Below are 17395 nucleotides of genomic sequence, written 5' to 3' on the forward strand. Positions count from 1 at the left end.
AGGCAGAATCTGCCTTTTCTTTGGCTGGTGGCCTAATTGGGCAGGGAGCAGGGACAGGCGTGGACAAGGCCAAGGGATCCAGGAACTCAGGCTGCTGGGATGGGGCCATGTCTTCTCAAGTCTCTTTTGTGCATGGGCACCCTGAGGGCACAGCACGTCGGGGCATTCCCTTGGATCCTTTGCCAGTGTTCCTTCTCTGTCACCCCTTCCCCATCCGGTTTATCATCTCACTAGACACCCTGCCCTTTAGGGAAGGGAGTAATTTACGCAGCGATCCGGCAGATTCTGATGCATACTAGGGTGTAAAGGCCTCGTTTTCTTTCCCTGCAAGTGTCTATTAACAGAGAGGTATGAGGGGATTGGTCTCCCAGCCACTTGCTCCGTATCTGAGCATCCCAGGGTACCTGGAAGAGGAACAACAGCCCACTCCTCCACCCTCAGCTCCCCCAGCTCCCACCAGCTTCTCTTACAGGGGAAAGCTGCTTCCGATGAGGATCCGGCCGAGGGGGTATGTCTTGCCATTCACAGTCACGGGTGGACTGACCTCCAGGTTCCCAAAGGAATCAAGGCTGGTGACGGGCTCAAAGACGGGTTCCCTGGTCACGTAGCCGAAATCGGGGCCCTGGGTGGAGGGCACATACCTCCTGTTAGTCTGTTGCAGCAGGGAGTTCTGAGCCCCTGGCAGCTGCCCTCTGATGACCACTCATTGCTCTGGCACGTGGTGGTCACATAACCTCCTTCAGTGGGACCCGGGGAACGGAGGAAGGGCAGTAGACTGTGTTGCTGCCCGCAGAGATCTGCTACCCATTTCCCTCTTGCCGCCCATAAGAGACCATCTGCCTCTTGCTCCACTGCTGGGTCACTTCTGTGAAAGGACTTCACTTACCTGCCCCACACAGGCTTGGTCATGTGACTTGCCTTGGCCAATGAGATGTGAGCAGAAGGGACACCTACAGCTAGGAGCAGTCCCTTGAGTGTTTGCTGTCAAGTGATGTACCACAACTCGTGCTGGGAACGTGGCGTTTCCTGACTGGGGCTGCCCCTGTGGACTGGGCTCTGGGGAGTAGGAAGGCTTGGGGTATCGGCTCCCAGTGGATAGCCTCTGCTGTCTTGGGCTGTTGAGACCAGGAACTTCCTGCAGCCTCTCACCACCTACAGGTGTGGTGGACATGCAGCACCAACACTGTCCCCACCCACAGAGCCTGGAGGCAGCCTCAGGATCCATCTTAGCACAGAGCTCCCCCACGCTGCGGAAGGTACCAGACAATCAGGTTCCTTTCAGGATTTTAGGAGTAAAGTTGTAGGGAGCTTGCACAGCCCTGGGGCTAAGCTTGCCCGATGAAAGTCTCTTAAAATCTCTTGGAGTTAGCAGGTGTGGCTCCTGCTGGCCCCACTGAAATGGTCATGGGTTGGCGGTGCTGTGCCTGGTGGGATGGAGGGGATCTGAGCAGCCCTGACGGCTAAGGGGGTGGGGAAGGAGTCTCTTGAGTGCAACCCTGCTCTGCCCCAGGCTCTGTCTCAGTCTCTCCAGGCTGTTGGGGGTGGTGGGCGTAGAGAGGCTGGTTTTGGCTCTGCCTCATACAGCAGGCTGCCGGGGCCTAAGAGGGCAAGGACATTAGCTCTAGAACTGGCGGAGCCCAGTGCTGTTGAAGCAACCCACACCTGTGCTGAAAACCACGGCTTGAAGGGCCTGATGGGCTTCCAAGTAGGAAGCATGGCTTTGTCCTCTTTGAAGCTTACACTGTAGGAGTGGGGCAGGAGCCTCTGGAACTGTGGGCCCCATCTCCCACATGTTATGGAAAAGCCTATCCTCAGAGTGGCAGAGGGCCCTAGGGGTCACCATTCTCAACGGACACATTTCAGAAAGGAGAAAATCAAGGCCTGGGGTAGCCGGTGAACTTGTCAAGGGTGCCGGAGTTCTCCAGATCACCACGTCTCAGCATCCCCAGCGCCCCCCACCTCCTACCAGCGACCCTCAGCACCGCACCAGCAGCTGCTTTATGGGGAAGTCCTTCAGGTTCCCATCGCGGGGGGAGTCCAACACAACTGGGAAGCCTTTGTGGGGAGCTTCAATATAGCCGAACTCGATTTCATCCTGTAGGAGAGGAGGGAGAATCCACAGGTGAGCCCGGTCGGGGCCTGGGAGGGAGGCAGATGCACAGAGCACCTGTGTGAGTGGCAGGTGTCTCAGCATCACATGGGGACATGGGGGCTGGTAGGCAGTCCCCATCTCCAGCTCTCCATCCCCGGGGAACGTGATGGTGGTGGTGCAGCTCAGCTACCAGTGCGCTCCTTTCCGGCCCCCCCATTCACACCGGCAGCAGCATCTGAATGCATTCTCCTTCGAGTAACAACTTAATTAACAACTTAATGCTTTCTGCACTTGTGGGTTTAGATGGGCTGTATTGATTTTAACCACTGCTGGGAATCTCACAGCCAGGTTAGCACCCAGGGCTGCCTGGATGCATGTCTGGGTGGCATTGGCATCTTTGGCCATTCATGACCCAATGCACGGTGTACCTGCCCGCAGAATTAACTGCTGAGTTCAAGGATATGGGTTAAACCCTCCTCTTCCTGCCTGACTCCGGCCACTTCCTCCTCCAACCAGCTGGAGCACCCTACCTGGATCCAGCGGTCGCCGCGGTTCATGTACTGGAAACAGACCTTTAGCTCACAGTTGGCTTTCTCCACCAAGTTCTTCACTTCTTTCAGGAACAGGTAATTGTCCTTTAGGCTGAGAGGAAGAGGAGAAGGCAGGATGAGGAGGGACAAGGGCTGGGGACAGAGAACCCATCTGTGTTCAAAGTCACCTTTGTCAAGACTGATGCACACAGGCCCAGCTACCCACGTGGGGTGGTCAAGGTCATGGCCTCTGGGGCACAGAGAGGCCAGGTGAGTCCAGGTCACATGGCTGGTATGTGACAGAGTCAGGAGCCAATTCAGGTCTGTCTAGCCCTGTGTCCCCCATCCCGTGGCCACCCAGAGGCACCGGCCTCTCTGAGCCATGGCCGTCGCTCACCAGCACACAAACACCGACACAGGGGGCAGGATGTTGGGGGTCATGATCCACGGAGCGATCCGGAATGTCACGGTGTCCGTGAAGATGGGTGTCAGGGGGATCTCCTGGAGGTGGGGAGTATCAGAAAGTCAGTTTTCACTCCTGCTTCCCAAAGAGGGTAGAACTGATGAGAGTCTCACATTCATTGAGCACTTACTGCATACACTACGCTGAGTGTGTTCACAGGCACCTGTTCAGGCGTGCCTTACAGCACACAGAGACTATGATCGTCCTTGCTTTACAGATGAGGGAAACTGAGTCACAAACTGTTAAGTAACGGCCCAAGGTTATGTGGTTAGTGAGCAGCAGAGCCAGGCTTTCAGCCCATGCGGTCTGGCTGCTGGGTCTACACTCCCAGACACCATCTGATCTGGCCCATCAAATTCTCAGACGTCCACCCACCTGGTGCCAAAGCCAGCCCTTTGCCTTCCTGTCTGGCTCTGGGGACCTTGCCCTTCTCCAAGTGAGCATTTAGGCCTTGCTTGGCAGCTGTTCTGCTAGGCCCAGAGGCTTTTCTGTTTTAGGGAGTGGCTCAGGTAGTTTGCCAGGGGCTGGAGGAAATGAACACAGGACTTCTGGGGGCCTTGGCGTGGCTGCCCTCGAAAAACCACTGGAAGTGGGCAGGGAGGGTGTGAGCAGGCAATGCAGGGGTAGTTCGTCTCTCTTGCTCTGCACTGTGCGGGCCCTGCTGGTGTCCTGGAGGGGCCCAAGAGGCTGCCGTGAGCTCCGATGGGCTCAAGTTTGGGTGCTTTGCTCTGTTTCACAGATGGGAAAACCGAGGCACTGGGTAGTTCACTTGCAAAGGGCCTCACGGTGGCTGAGTCAGGGCTGATTCCAGAGCTGAGCCCAAGTCCATGGTGGACCAAGCCCTTCCCTTGTGCTGCCGCAAGATGGGCTGGGGCACACACGGGGGTGGGGTGGGGGTCGGGTCCTGTTTGTCAGCAGGAAGCACTTTGAGCCAGGGGGCCAGCAGGAATGTTCCAAAGTAAAAGTACAGCTGGCTGAGCTGTCCATACCAGGACAGAGCCCAATCTGAAACCTGGACTGGAGATAGAGCCTGGGGTCAGAGCGAGGCTCACCTGCAGCTGGGCCAGGAAGGACTGGACACAGTGCATTGAATACATCTCACCTGGGTGGCCCAGCTCGAGCCTTGTGCTAACCACTGGGCCTCTGACCCAGGCCCACAGCGCTGCAGGGAGCTGGGTAAGAAGCCACGACCCCCCACAAGTCCCTGTCCAGCAGATGTAGCAGTACTAAGGACTGGTACGGCAGACCTGTGTAGACTGCCTCCCCCATCCCAAATGGCTTTTTGAAGGGAACCTAGCACAGACAGCACGAGCTCCTGGCACTTGCCCTGGCCCAGGGTGCGATGGCCTGAACCCTCACCTCGGTCATGTACTCCAACAGGCTGACGTGGATGGAGACCAGGCCGGAGAAGCCTTCGTCGGGGAAACGCAGGCCTTCCACGAAGAAGAGCAGCTCCGCCGAGCCGCCCGTGTATTTGACCACATGGTAGAGCTTCCGCCGGCCCAGGATGTGGATGTAGCGCTGGCCGAAGAATGGGTCTGCGGTGGAAAGGGACCTGCCCCATTAAGGAGAGTCCCTGGCAAGTGGAGGTAGGACAAGGGGGGCAGAACAACTGTCCTCTAGACACACAGAGAAAAGCGTAGGCAGAAACTAGCCATAGCCCCATCATCGTTGCTCACTGCCCAGCACTGCTGCGTGGCGCCATACCTGCCTGGGTCCCCTGCCAGGGTCCTCAGGCACCTGGTGGCTGACTTTGTCACCTGTGCACAAGCTTGGCCCCTCATGGATGGCGCGCACAAAGAGAGGGCAGGCGGTACTGAGGGCATCGTGCTCAGATTAGTCGCACATCACAGGTAGGAAAACCGAGTCTCCGAAACGAGAGAGGGCTTCTCTAAGATCATAAGGCCATGAAGTGGCTGGGCTGGGACTCAAATTCAGGCCCAATTTTGAGTCCCACACTCTCATTCCTTTTATATCAATAAAACATGGGTGTGCCCGTTTGTATCACAAATTCTCTCCATGTAATGGAAACCATGAAGGGGCAGATGCAGGACTTCTCACGGACAAGTGTCCCCTGAGACCTGCTGGCTGGACGCAGCGCTGGTCCCCCATGTGGACACTTGTGTCCAACTTCCTTCAGGCCCTGGTTTGTGTCATTTGTAAAAGTCCAGCCAAGATCTTCACAAGAGTGGGATTTGGGGGTTTCTGCAGCCCTTGGCTTTTCCCTGTTGTAGTCTTTCTGAACAAGCTTGGCCAGCGGGCAGACAGGGACAGATGGAGTCAGACTGGTACCTGTCTGCCACGTGGTCATGCTTAATAATTGTACGCTGATAGAACCAGTGGCTCCCTGCTGGGCAGGCCAGGCCCACATGGGGGATTCAGAGCACACAGAGTGAATGACCGGTCAGGGCAAGGACGGCCAAAGGCATCCTCTCTCCATGAGCGGTGCTAGGCCGAGGACGAGACGGCGAGGGCATGGGAGGCGTCCGAGGCAGGGGAGGGTGGGAGTTCTTGTCTGGTTACTTGGGGCAGGGAGAAGGGCAGGGGAGGCAAGAGGGGTTGGGGGGCATCTGTAGTGGGAAGGAGGACGAGGAAGCGATCAGTGAGTTCCTGTGGGTGTCAGCGTGGGAGCAGGAGGGAGAGAGATACTTGCTACTTGCGTTGGTAAAGGCATGGCGATAGGGCCCTAGGCAGTCTCAGCAGGAATCCCTTTAAGCTCTGCAGAGCTGGAAGGGCAGAATCAGGCTCAGCTCAAGGCTTTTGGTAACAATGATGGGGGTTAGTGACCTGCAGCCCGAGGGTTAGGGCACCAACAAGGGAGGTGCATGGTGAGACCTTGGAAATGAACGGGGCCACCAGGATGCCCAATCTTACCAGGGGCATTTTCTGTACAGAACTAAGATTCGGAGGGACGCTGGTTCAAGGAATGCTCTGGCTCGATAAGCTGTGAAAGCTCAGGGAGTTCACTTAGCCTCCAAGCTTTAGCTTGTTCATCTGCTCAATGGGGGAATCCTGCTATCTACGCCACAGGGTCACTGCAAGGGGCACAGCATCCTTGTGGCCTGCTTGCCAGGAGCATCCTCAGTCACACGTAGCATGATCAGAGCCTGTGAGTGAATCTCTACCTGCTTACTAACACACTCTGAACAGGAAGCACGGAGGCTCTTGGGGCTGGGGTTGTGATGGGTGTGTGTGTGTGTGTGGTTAAACTGCCTCTGTGTTGCCTGCATCCCATGTCGGCGTGCGGGTTTCAGTCCTGGCTTTGCTCTGTTTCCAGTCAGGATCCCTGCTAATATGCCTGGGAAAGCAGCAGGTGATGGCCCAGATACCTGTGTGGGATGTTAGCCGGAGGGCTTGGAGGCAGGCAGAAAGCCCCTAGGTGATGCCAAAAGTTCCTGCTGAGAATAGCTGCCCCAGACCCATGTAAATGGAGCTGACCAATCAGAAGACAACACATACCTTTACCTCGAGCCCCGTTGTCACAAGGACTGAGTGCTCAGTGCAGGTGCGACTTCAGCGGCCTGCTACCTCAGCTTCCCTGCAGGCCAATGACCCTCGCCCGGGAGCAGATTTCCATAAACCTGGGTTTACCATCATTCTGGTCTCGGTAGTCCCACTGTTTTGGCCTACTCTGAGCTGCTGCAGATGGCAGAACTCTCTCTCTCTGCCATTCAAATTAATTAAGCAATCTTTTTTTTTTCTTAAGAAATTCCCCTTTCATATCTCCTCCATTGGGTCCAAGTATGCTGAATGTCCCAGGGACTTGTCACAGCCACACAGAGCAGGCAAAGGCCTTCTCATCCAGAAAGAACAGCCTGTGTCCCTGGACCCTAGCATGGGCACATCCAGGTGCACCTGCCTACAGTAGTCATAGGTCCTCCCTCGCCCACATGCCCTAGGCTGCACTTGAACTGAGGCTCTGGGAGAGACAGGCCTAGGAGCCATTTCAATGGGCACAAACGACAGCTCCAAAGCTTTCCCTGGGCTGCCAGCTGCTGGGGGTTTTGGGGGGTAGGAGTGGACCTGGCTCACTTTCCAGTACGTCTGCCCACAGCCTTGGCCCTGCTCACGTGGCCTGAGCCCTGTGACTTACAATGGGGCTCTATCTGGGGCCTCTTGCTGGCAGTTGGGGCCAGCTCCTCCGAGGGTTGATTCTTCAGCAGGAACAAGGCAGCCATTGTTCCTGGAAGTGTCCTCCTCCCCTGCCTCGGGTCCCACTGGCTACAGACCACACCCCCTTGCACGGCCAGCTCTGCCTGTAGGTATTGACTCTGCCAACTCTCTGAAGAGTGGCCCTGCGCCTGGGGTCCAGGCATTGGCCCGAGCTGGCCCACCTGTGGCACAATCTGACACTTCCTGCCCCTATGGGACCATCCCCCTGGGTGCTGCGTGAGTGTAACCAGTGGTCCTGGCTGCTTGGCCTGATGGGTCTTCAGGGACAATGCCAGGAAAGGGCTGGGCATCCCATAGGGAGAGGTAAAGTGCTGACTTTTGGGGTTCATGGCAGAACCTGGGGCTGCAGCAGCAGCAGCAGCCTAGTTCTTCCTGAAGGCACCGGAAGCTGCTGTCCTCTGCCTTCTCTGTCACAGTCGATGCCACCATGATTCCCAGACACGCAGCACCTGCTGCTTGTAACGAGGCTCCCGGGAGCAGCTTGTGCACTGAGTGCCCAAAACACGACCCTTGTCCCAGGGACAGCTGGGACTCAGATCATCTCCATGCTGCACCACACCTGAGGTCAGAGGAGACTGACCAGACCCCAGGGTCTGACCCTCCAGCTCAGGGCCCTGTTCTGTCAAGACACAGGTGTCTACGGGTGGCTTGTGTGGTACCAGCTGTTCCCAGCCCTAGCCTGTACAGATCTGACAGCACCTGGAAGTGTTTGCGAGGAAGAGAAGGAAGGGGAGCCATAAATGAATTTCTTCTCTTTGTGTGTCTACGCATGTATCTGAGAGAATCCACCCTGGAGGCCACATTCTTACTGTCTCAATAACGGCTGCTCTCCGCAGGATGATAAGAGCCCTGGTTCCGCTTTCCACCTCTTGGCTCAGGACCCATCTCGCAGAGCAAGTGAGGGGGAGGGGAGCTGTTGCACTGAGTTCACTCCCATGAACAGACACCTGTAGCTAACGCCCAGACGCCACTGGCAGCGACAGGCTTCTGGGGTCAGGAAACCCAGGTCAGGGTCCTACCTGCAGCCCTCTTGTTCTTGCTATGGTAACCCTGGCCTGGACGTCAATATCAACATTCCCCACCCCCTAGAAATAGCGGTGGATTCCAGAGACATTCCAACCTGTTTGAAGTCACTGTCCAGTGTCTGGAGAGGCTCAGAGGAGGGCTGGTCTCTGTTGATCCCTGTCCATGGCTGCCCTGGCCAAACTGTCCAGCTTCCCTCCCCAATGCCCCTATGGCGACTGCCTGGTGCTAGTGGGCCATCCAGGTACCCTCCCCCCTCCCGCCTTCGCGCCCCCTTCTCCCTGCACCTGCCCCAGGACTGTTCTGCTAAGGGAGAAATGCAGAAACAGATCTGATCACTCCTCACTTAAAACTCTCTAATGGCTTTCCACAGCTTTCAGAAACAAGCTGGTCTGCTTGCTCTGACCCTTGGTCTAGCCTGCCCACTGACCTTGACTTTCAATACCTCCCTTCCCTGTTCCCTCTGCTTGAAACCCTCTTCCCTCAGCATCTTCCCTGGCACCTGCTCAGTGTCCTTCTGTGTCTCAGCTCTCCCCTTTTTGGACCATCCAGCAGGCAGCACCTCTGGGTCCATCTCATTGCCTCTGGTTCTGCTGTTGGTTCTGTCTCCCTTGCTGGGCTGCCAGCTGCTCTCAGGCAGTGGCGTGGGATGGTCCTGTTCTTCTTTTTGTTTGTTTCTTTTTCAATTTTTTTTCCATCCTGTTTTTGTAAGGGACCCTGGCTCTCATTCAGCAACTGGTACTGAGGGGCTCACCATGCATTCAGGGAGAGGAATCAGATAGGCCAGGCAGTGGCAAAGGATTGGTTGTGTGGTGGGAACATTGTCCCTGCATTGTCCCTCCCCTGTGGGGACCCAGGGCACCCCATCACCATCACAACAAACGAGGGATCAACTCCCTGAGAGTGCCATTATTTAAACATTGGAGAGTTCAGCATCCAGTGGGTGCTGCCTCCCTGCCTCAGGTGTGGCTCAGGAAAGGGGGCCCACCAAAGCCTGGTCTCTCCTGGTTACTGGGGTGGGAAGAACACAGAGCCAGCTCACTTGGGTTAGGGAGTCTTCTCCTTGCCTGGGGCATCAATGATCTGTGGTCACAGTTACTTCCCGCCCTCCCCGGCACCTGCAGGGGCCATCACTGCTAACCGGAGGACCAAGGAGGGTCACTCACTCTCCACGTAGAACACGCCCACTTTGTCCGAGTCTGAAGCGGAAATGTAGAGAACCATCTCGTAGCCGGCAGGCAGGCGGTCAGGGCCTTTGGTGCGTAGGATCATCTGGGACATGTCCTTGAGGTCTGAGGGGCAGACAGGTGCCAGGGAGGTTAGATGGCTGGGGTAGTGGCTGGCCTCTGCCTTCTGCTTTGGTGACACCTGCGAATATTCGGGAGACCACAGAGAAGCAAGAAACTCGCAGCACAGAGCACCTCCTACCAGCCTTGTGGGAGGATGTCCCTCTATTCCTCCTCTTCCCCTTGTTTGCCAAAACACGGCTTTGTGCATCATAGGAGGCTAGAGCACCAGTATTCCCCAGATCCGCCAGGGGTCAGGGCCCGGATCAAAGCTGCCAGCCTGGCAGGAGGCTCTTCTGGTGGGCATATCAGTGCCACGGCTTTGCTGCCAGGTGTCCTCTGAGAAGGACACGGGCTGTGGCTGGGATTGCGTGGGGCCACTTGCTACCCTTTCCTCCTGCCTTCCCATGATCCCGCAGGGTCGTTTCTAGCCAGCGATTCTGGGGTTTAAATAATGCTGACACGTTCACTCTACACTTTATCACCCACTAAGAATTTTTAAAAATCACATTTCCTGTTCAGCTGCTTCCTGCCACAATCCCTTTTTTGTTGGATAAGCTTTCCCCCAATTTTTTGGTTTTGTGTTGGGCTTTTTGGCTCACTACCGATTTCTGTTTGTTAACTAGAAATCTGTGAGCGGAATGCTAACACATCTCAATTTAGTTCCAGAATGTCAAGAATTGAAGAGTGGGTTTAAAAGAAAAACAAAGCAAAACAAAAACAACAACAACAAAAAAACCCCCACAAAAAACAGCACATCTCATGGAACAGGATCCATGCTTTTGTTTTTTGCTGGTGGGGGTTGTAGTTCTCATTCCTGGGAGACCCAGGTCCACATCGGCTCCACCCTCGGCCCCGCCCAGGCAGGAGTGTGGCCTGTTTCTGCCCACGCCCATGGAGAAGGGGGTCCCTCTTGTCGGCACCTTCCTTGCTGTACACCTTCTCATCACCGCAGTCCTCCTTGGGTGTCCAGGGCGTGTCGCGGTCACAGTTGACCAGCAGGATGGCTCCCTGGCCCTCGGGTCCCCAGGTCCAGGATGCCTGCAGCGGCAGGAAGAGAGGTCAGTGGCCTCTCCTCTGTGCCCACATGGACCCCAAAGGAGAGACAGTCACAGGACACAGGAAAGAGTGGCCAGTGCACACCAGGGCAGCCGCCACTTGCAGTTGGGATGCCCAGGTCTGATGTCCACGGAGGACCAGTCTGGGCATCAGAGACAAGTTCAGCAGAGACGCTGACCATGACATTGGTGGGCCTCACATGGCTGCCTGGTAGGGTGAAGGCGGGCAGGCAGAGGGCAGCTAGAGCGTGAGAAACAGACTTTCTATGACAGGCCCTGCTATCCCCTGGGGTTTGCATGATGAGTGCTCCAAGTGGGACCTGCCTGGTCCTTTCAGAGGCCTGTGGGAACAGACTGACCTGATTACTGCCCGGCTTTGGGGCCCATGAGGGGATCCCCTCTAATTTGTATCAAGTCCAAGTCCTCATGGGTCCTCTTTCTCCTTGTCACATCTTCTCTGCTTTGCCCCTGGCTCTCTGTGCCTCACATAGTGGCAGCCTCACTGCTGCCCAGATTCCAAGCTCCTGGGCCTTTGCTGGTGCTGGTCTATCATCCTGCCTCTCCTGGCCCTCTCTGTTCTCCCTTCCCATCTCAGCATAGCTGCCCATTCTTCCAGGAAGCCTTCCTGATTGTCCAGAATAGAGTTACACCTGGTACTTGAAGCATCCTTTCGGGGAGCACTTGGGACAGTCGTACCAACACAGCCAATGTGCCATCATTTCTTGAATGTGGGTCTCACCCACCCATGGACTCTGGGGGAGGTGCTGTGGGTCTCTGAACCTTTCTGCACCCCTGGACCTGAGCTGGTTCTGCAATATCTATGACTCCCAGCACTCCTTACCAGGTTGAGTCAAGAGAATGGGAAAGCATCATTGGACCAGGTGTAGAAGTGATAACCAAGTTTAAGCCCTCAGGGCTGGTGTGACTGCGGAGGATGCAAAGCTCCTGGGAGGAGGTGGGAAGCTGGACCTCTGCTGACTGTGTGTGTGCGCACAGGCCTGACTCAGGGCTGAGGAGTACCCCACAGAGGAGCCTGGAGGACAGGGAACCCCAGCTGGCCTGAAGTCCCAACACATGAGCTGAGCAGAGGAGAGTCACAGCCAGGCTGCAGTTACCCTACCTTCTAAAGCCTCCTCTGTTTCTAACATATCCCAGGCAGCCAGTGATTACTCTTAAAGTCACATATCCCATGGCAACAATGCAATCGCAGGAAGGCAGGACATCACAGACAGAAGCACGACCTGGAGGGGCATGGAGCCACCCTGATTGGCCCCAAGACCTGGTTTAAACAGAAAGCCAGAAGAGCAGAGGCGGGGAATGTCACACTCTCTGCACAACTAAAAAATGCATGCATGCCCGCCATGCCACCTGCCACGCCACCCACTTCCTAGGAAGACATGGGCCTTGTTTGGGGAGCAGCGGGGGAAGGCAGATGAAGGGAGAGAAACAAATGCCTCAGGAACATATGAAGGAGAGAGAGGAATGAATGAATGAATGAATGAATGAAAGCAGAACGGGGGTAGGGTGAGGGGCTGTGGCTGCTGCCCCAGAGGCAACAGGCCTTGGGTTGAGAGGGATTAAGGCACCTCCCTATGTCCTCAGCTGGCAAAGAAAAACGACAGGGTCAGGGCAGACCCCTCTACTGCACCCGCTCTGTGCCAGTGCTTCTGTCTTTCCCAGCAGTTTCATGGCCCGGGTGGGGACTGTGGAGAGCAGGGACATGCTGTGGCTGGGGGAACATGCTCAGAACCTGCTCTGCAGGTGCCCCTCAGAAAGCCTGGGCAGGGGGGCTCTGTCCCTGGTGTGCTGTGTGTCTGGGAGCTGACTGGGGGCCTCAGTTTGCTGCTCTGAGAAATGGACTCAGTGGGGAGGACCAGGGCTCCCAAGTGCCGGGTGGGTCTGCCACCAGAACAGGTACCTTCTGTGGGTTGTTCTTCTCCACCACACCATCTCGGTCTGCGTCCACGTCCAGGGAGATCTCTGGGGACAGGAGACATGGGTGAGCTTCAGGGCCAGCCACTGGGGTTGGCATGGGCATGAGAAGGTCCAGGACCGTTTGTTCACTTGGACACTGGAAAGAGAGGGCCTTGCCAACGTCCCTTCTCCTGATGCTGCAGGCCAGGCAGCTCCTAGCTCCCAGCTCCCAGAAAGGAGGTGGGAAGCTCTGGACCCTCCTGGCCCTTTATGGCTGTGTGTGGCAGTGGAGGGCGTGATCTTCTGGATACCTCTCGGGGTCTCTGTTCAGAGAGGTGAAGTTACATGGCCAAGGTCACTGGGTGGTGTTAGCAGAACTGGAGTGCTCCTTGCTTGTGTAGTCTGATTACTAGCTTGCAGCTTGGAAACTGACAAATCCAACACTTGCTGACTGCCTTCCCAGCCTGTCCTGGTACAAGAAAACCTTTCTCTCTCTCTCTCTCTCTCCATTGCTCCCTCCACCCCCCAGAACTCCCAAGGTCTACATTGCATGTCCAGGGACCAAGGGTTTCATTCTGGAGGTGCTGTGTCCCTCAAGTCTCTCCATGGGAGGGGTGCCTGTATGTCCAGGGCTCCTGGGAAAACCTGGGGCTCCTTCCTGGCTTCTCATGGGAGAAGGACTCTGCCATGCACACAGTCCTGTGGGGGCTGCGGTATTAGATGGTGGTGGGCTCTAACATTTGCTTGAGTCAGGAAACCATGAACAGGCTGCATCACCCTTCAGAGGCCTTGTTTGCTCACCTGTACCAGGACACCCTTCTGGCTACAAAACCTGCACTAACTGCCCTCGGGGGTTCTGGGCATCTTGAGCAATGCGGGGGACTGCCCTGGGCGCTGCATGCTCATGATGCCCGCAAGGTGCCATTAGATGCCCTAAGATGACAATCACATGTGCCTCAAGACACTGTCAGATGTTCTTGAGTGGTAAGACTGAGTTAGACACTCACAGGCTGGGCTCAGGGTGTTGCGAGCAGGCCCTGGCACTGTCACAGAGTGAGGTGTGCCAGCTCCAGGGCCCAGAGGAGACTCGTCCACACAGGCATGACTTGGACCGTGTTGGGACTGGGGTGGGAGCAAGTGCACCCCTGGCAGGTGGGGAGAAGGGTCCTGGCATAGGAAGGACACTGATGTTATTTCCTCCTTGGCCCAGTCCATATGAGTCAAGGCTCAGGTTCAAGTCCTCCATGTGCATAGTTGATTCCTTCCTGACCCTGAAGGTGGTTTTTTCTGGGCCCAGAAGGAGGTAGGAAGCCAGAGACTATAGGGTCCTTAGTGTTGGCAGCTGCCAGTGCCCTGGGCTGTGCTGGCACTGCGGGGTGTGGCTCCATTAGCACCTGCTGCTGATCTCCATAGTCCTGAGTGGGGCACCGGGCAGCTCACCCAGAGCGGCTGCTCTCAGGGGGTGACCAAGGTAGCACCCAGGTCATGGGTGAGTGCACCTAGGCTTGGGGAGATCCCTGCTGACACACCACACTGACCCCTGCAGGGAGGTCTCTAGCAGAAGAAGGAGACGGCCTCCCAGCTGCTGCTGAGGAGGCTGAGGGCTTGGGGGCACACCAACACAGGCGTTGACTTCTTCCCAGACCTTCTAGAACTTTCCTGCTGGTCCTACTCAGAGGATGCTGCAGATCCAGCTTCCTGCAGGAGCCACTCCTGGGGTGCAGCAGATCCTACCAGCTTCAATAGCTGCTGGGAACCACCCCTACCATACAACACGTGTGGAGAAACTGAGGTTGAATTAGGCTCAGTCCAGGTTAACCTACTTGGTGCTGGATGGTCCCTGCACACCCTGTCCTGGCCTACGACCCTGGACTCTGCCTGACTGCATTGCAAGTCTCCTAACTTCAAACATTCCTCGTAGTCTGTGGGAACCCTCTCCTGTGCCTGCCACCCTCCCTCAGGGCTCCCTCCTCCAAGTTCCTCCCCCCCCCCACCTCCCAAAGTGTCCCTTGCAGGGGTGTCCCCAGGGAGCCACACGGCATGGTGCTTGTAGGGACAGAGTCCAGGGCTGTCCCATCTGTCAGAGTGCTGGTCTCCTGGGTGGCTCAGCCTTTCCCAGGGGAGGGATATGTCGGGGAGGGTTGGGTTGTGGTGGGGAGCAGGGAGCGGGACGCTGTGGGGGTGTGGGAGGCACCTGTTTCAGGGCCTCTAGGCTACAGGCATCTCCCGGAGGCTTTGGGTCCTACCTCAGCTCCCAGGAATAGCCCAGGCATCAGGTGGCGCCTGAGTGTGGGACGCAGTACCGAGAAATGTCACTAGGAGTGGGCTCAAGGCAATCTACCCCGGACCGAGACATTGAGGCACAGGCTGGCCAGGAGACGGGAGTGTGGGGGAGGGAAGGGGGGCTAGCCTGGCCCCAGTTATCCTGGGGCTCTGGGTTGGACTGAGGGGGTGCAACAAGGAGGGGCTCCTTAGGTTGGTGCTAAAACTGCCCAAGGTCCACACTCACAAGATCTTCAAAAGGTTTGCAGAAACAAGTGTGAATCATGAAAAATCTGGGTGGATTTAAAAAAAAATATTTTTGGGGGCTCAAAATAAACTCATTTTTAAAGATACCATTATTTCCATGAACTGTTTGAAGGCCCTGTGTGTGTGTGTGTGCGTGCGCAGCTGGTACTGTGGAGCCCATGGCACAGGAAGGGAGGGGGTTGTTCCTCTCCATCTCTAATCCCCCATCCTACCCTTCAACCAGGAAGGCTTTGCAGAGCAGTCCCTGTGGGAAGCTTGAAGGCTTGCATGGGTGGCTTAGCTCCAGACCCTCCCCCAGAACTTGGACAAAGCAAGGCCCAGAGAGGGTGGGCTTCTTGTTGAGGTCACAGTGCAAAGTCACAAGTCCTTGGCAAGGACCTGGAAGCTGGACCTGTGGCCTGATTTGGTACAAGGAATGGTGAGCTTGTTCCCAAATCCCAGGGAACGACTTTGCCCCAGGCAAAGAGAACCTGTAGTGGCCTGGGAGGAAGGGAGGCAGGAAATGGCAGTCGCCCTGGTGAGCACCTAGTCAGGGACCTCTGCATGGGCCCTGTGCACCTGCCATCCGTCCACTCCTGCACGGCACCATGGGAAACTCATTCTGCAGGGTCACAGTGTGGCAGCAAGGAGCAGAGCTGGAACTTGGGCCCATTTCCAGTTACTTTGTAGTGCTAAGTGGGCTTGGAGGGGCTGCCAGTGAGATGGAGTCACCTCTGTGCCTGGGATGCCCAGGGCGACCCTGCCTCGGAATGGGGGCTCCAGGGCTCCCGAGGAAGATGCCTGAAGGAAGAGAGGACCTGGAGGGGTCAGAGAGACCAGGGAGTCTCAAGAGAAACCCCAGGATCCCTGAAGGACTGGGAACCCCAGGTTAAGTGGGGGTGAGCTGATGTCCCTCGCAATGCCCATGACGGCCTTGTGCTCTGAGATGAGGCCCTGTCTGCCTCACGAGTGAGCATGCTGTGGGCATACTGGATGCAAGCTACTCCACGGATCCTTCTGCTGTATTCCTGTACCAGCACTGCAGTTGTCTCTTATTTTGGGGAAAGGGACATTTTACAGGATCTGCCTGTCTGGGACTTGGGACCATGACAGAATTCATTACTAACAAGTGAAAGCATGGTACCTTAGGGTTGGAGCGTGGGTACCTGGGATCTCTCTCCAGCCGAGGGGAGAGCCAGGCCTGCTAGAAGGCTCCTTACGGGCACAGGCAGCCCTCTGGTTATTACTTGCCTGGTCCTGGCCTTTGCCCTTCCTACCCCCACGTCCTCAGGCGTCCTTGTCTCAGTGGGGGTTGAGTTTCCTTGGTGACGGGACATTTGAGATGGCCTGGGCATGGCGGGTGCAGGCGAAGCTCAGGCACGTGCCAGGGCTCGCCCGAGGCAGGAGTTTTTGGTTACCTCCCCCTCCCCCTGCACAGGGCCCCTGGGGTCACGCTCAGGTTTCTCACTGCAGGGCAGGGCACCCCCTCCAGGCAGAGAGAGGGTCAGGGTGATGGGTGAGCAAAGCCGCTCAGGAATGAGGTGTGAAATGGAAGTGCTTTGGCTCCAGCCTCTGCCAGTGGTGGCACAGAGCAGGCTGCAAGAGGAGCCTACTTTCTGGGGAGGTGCTGAGCTCCCCCCCCACCCTGGGGAGGGGGAACCCAGGAAGTGGCCTGATTGCCACCCCCCACTCTGTCAGGGTGTGGCTTGCTGCAGCCTATCTGAGCCTTGCTTTTCTCACCTGCACAAGGGGGCTGTTAATGGTGTCTACCCTGGAAAGGGCTCTATGGACAGACAAAAACTGCAATGGCAGAGTGTCTGCTCTTGGGGCCTGGCACACGGTGGGTGCTCCCTAAGCAGTAGGGAACATCCCACCCCTCTTTCTCCTCCCTTCCTCCTCCCCTCTCTCTCCATCATAAAGTGCCGAGCACGGTCCTAGACACGGCGCAGGGGCTGAGCCGACAGAGTTCTGTTGGAAGCCTCAGCATGCAGTCAGGGCTCCTTCCCCTCCCGCGTGCAAGTCTGTCAAGGTTAAAGCAGGGCTGGGTAGACAGTCAATCCCTCTGAAATGTCCTCCTGGCTCAAGTAGTCAATGATTTCAAAATAAGATAAAAGGCATGCAGGAGGTGATGGGGGTGAAGTCTGACTGCCAGCTGAGCAGAGGGCATGTCCGAGACTCAGGCCGCACATCCCCTGCCTGCAGCCTGGCTCCTGCGGCCCGGTAGCTGGTTCGAGAGAAAGGAGTAGGAATAATCACGGGTTCTGGAGCTGGCTGGCCATCAAGTTGCTGTGTGATTTTGAACAAAGTCCTTAACCTCTCTGGGCCTTGTGAGTCACATCATGGACATG

The 17395-nt window shown here is 56.6% G+C and overlaps 1 protein-coding gene across 1 annotated transcript in view; it reads right to left on the bottom strand.

Annotated features, from left to right (window-relative positions):
- Positions 1-17395, bottom strand: part of PADI2 (peptidyl arginine deiminase 2) — a 37262-nt gene that overhangs the window by 7875 nt on the left and 11992 nt on the right. The window contains exons 4-11 of the mRNA XM_040987971.1: positions 12544-12605; positions 10491-10608; positions 9448-9573; positions 4445-4623; positions 3020-3123; positions 2623-2734; positions 1988-2095; positions 471-622 (exon numbers count right to left, since the gene is read on the bottom strand). Of these exons, the coding sequence (XP_040843905.1) occupies positions 471-622; positions 1988-2095; positions 2623-2734; positions 3020-3123; positions 4445-4623; positions 9448-9573; positions 10491-10608; positions 12544-12605 (961 nt within the window). The remainder of the gene's footprint in view (positions 1-470; positions 623-1987; positions 2096-2622; positions 2735-3019; positions 3124-4444; positions 4624-9447; positions 9574-10490; positions 10609-12543; positions 12606-17395) is intronic.

The sequence above is a fragment of the Ochotona curzoniae genome, unplaced genomic scaffold (assembly GCF_017591425.1).
Source record: "Ochotona curzoniae isolate NIBS_2020 unplaced genomic scaffold, NIBS_Ocur_1.0 contig_4792, whole genome shotgun sequence".
Taxonomy (NCBI): Eukaryota; Metazoa; Chordata; class Mammalia; order Lagomorpha; family Ochotonidae; genus Ochotona; species Ochotona curzoniae.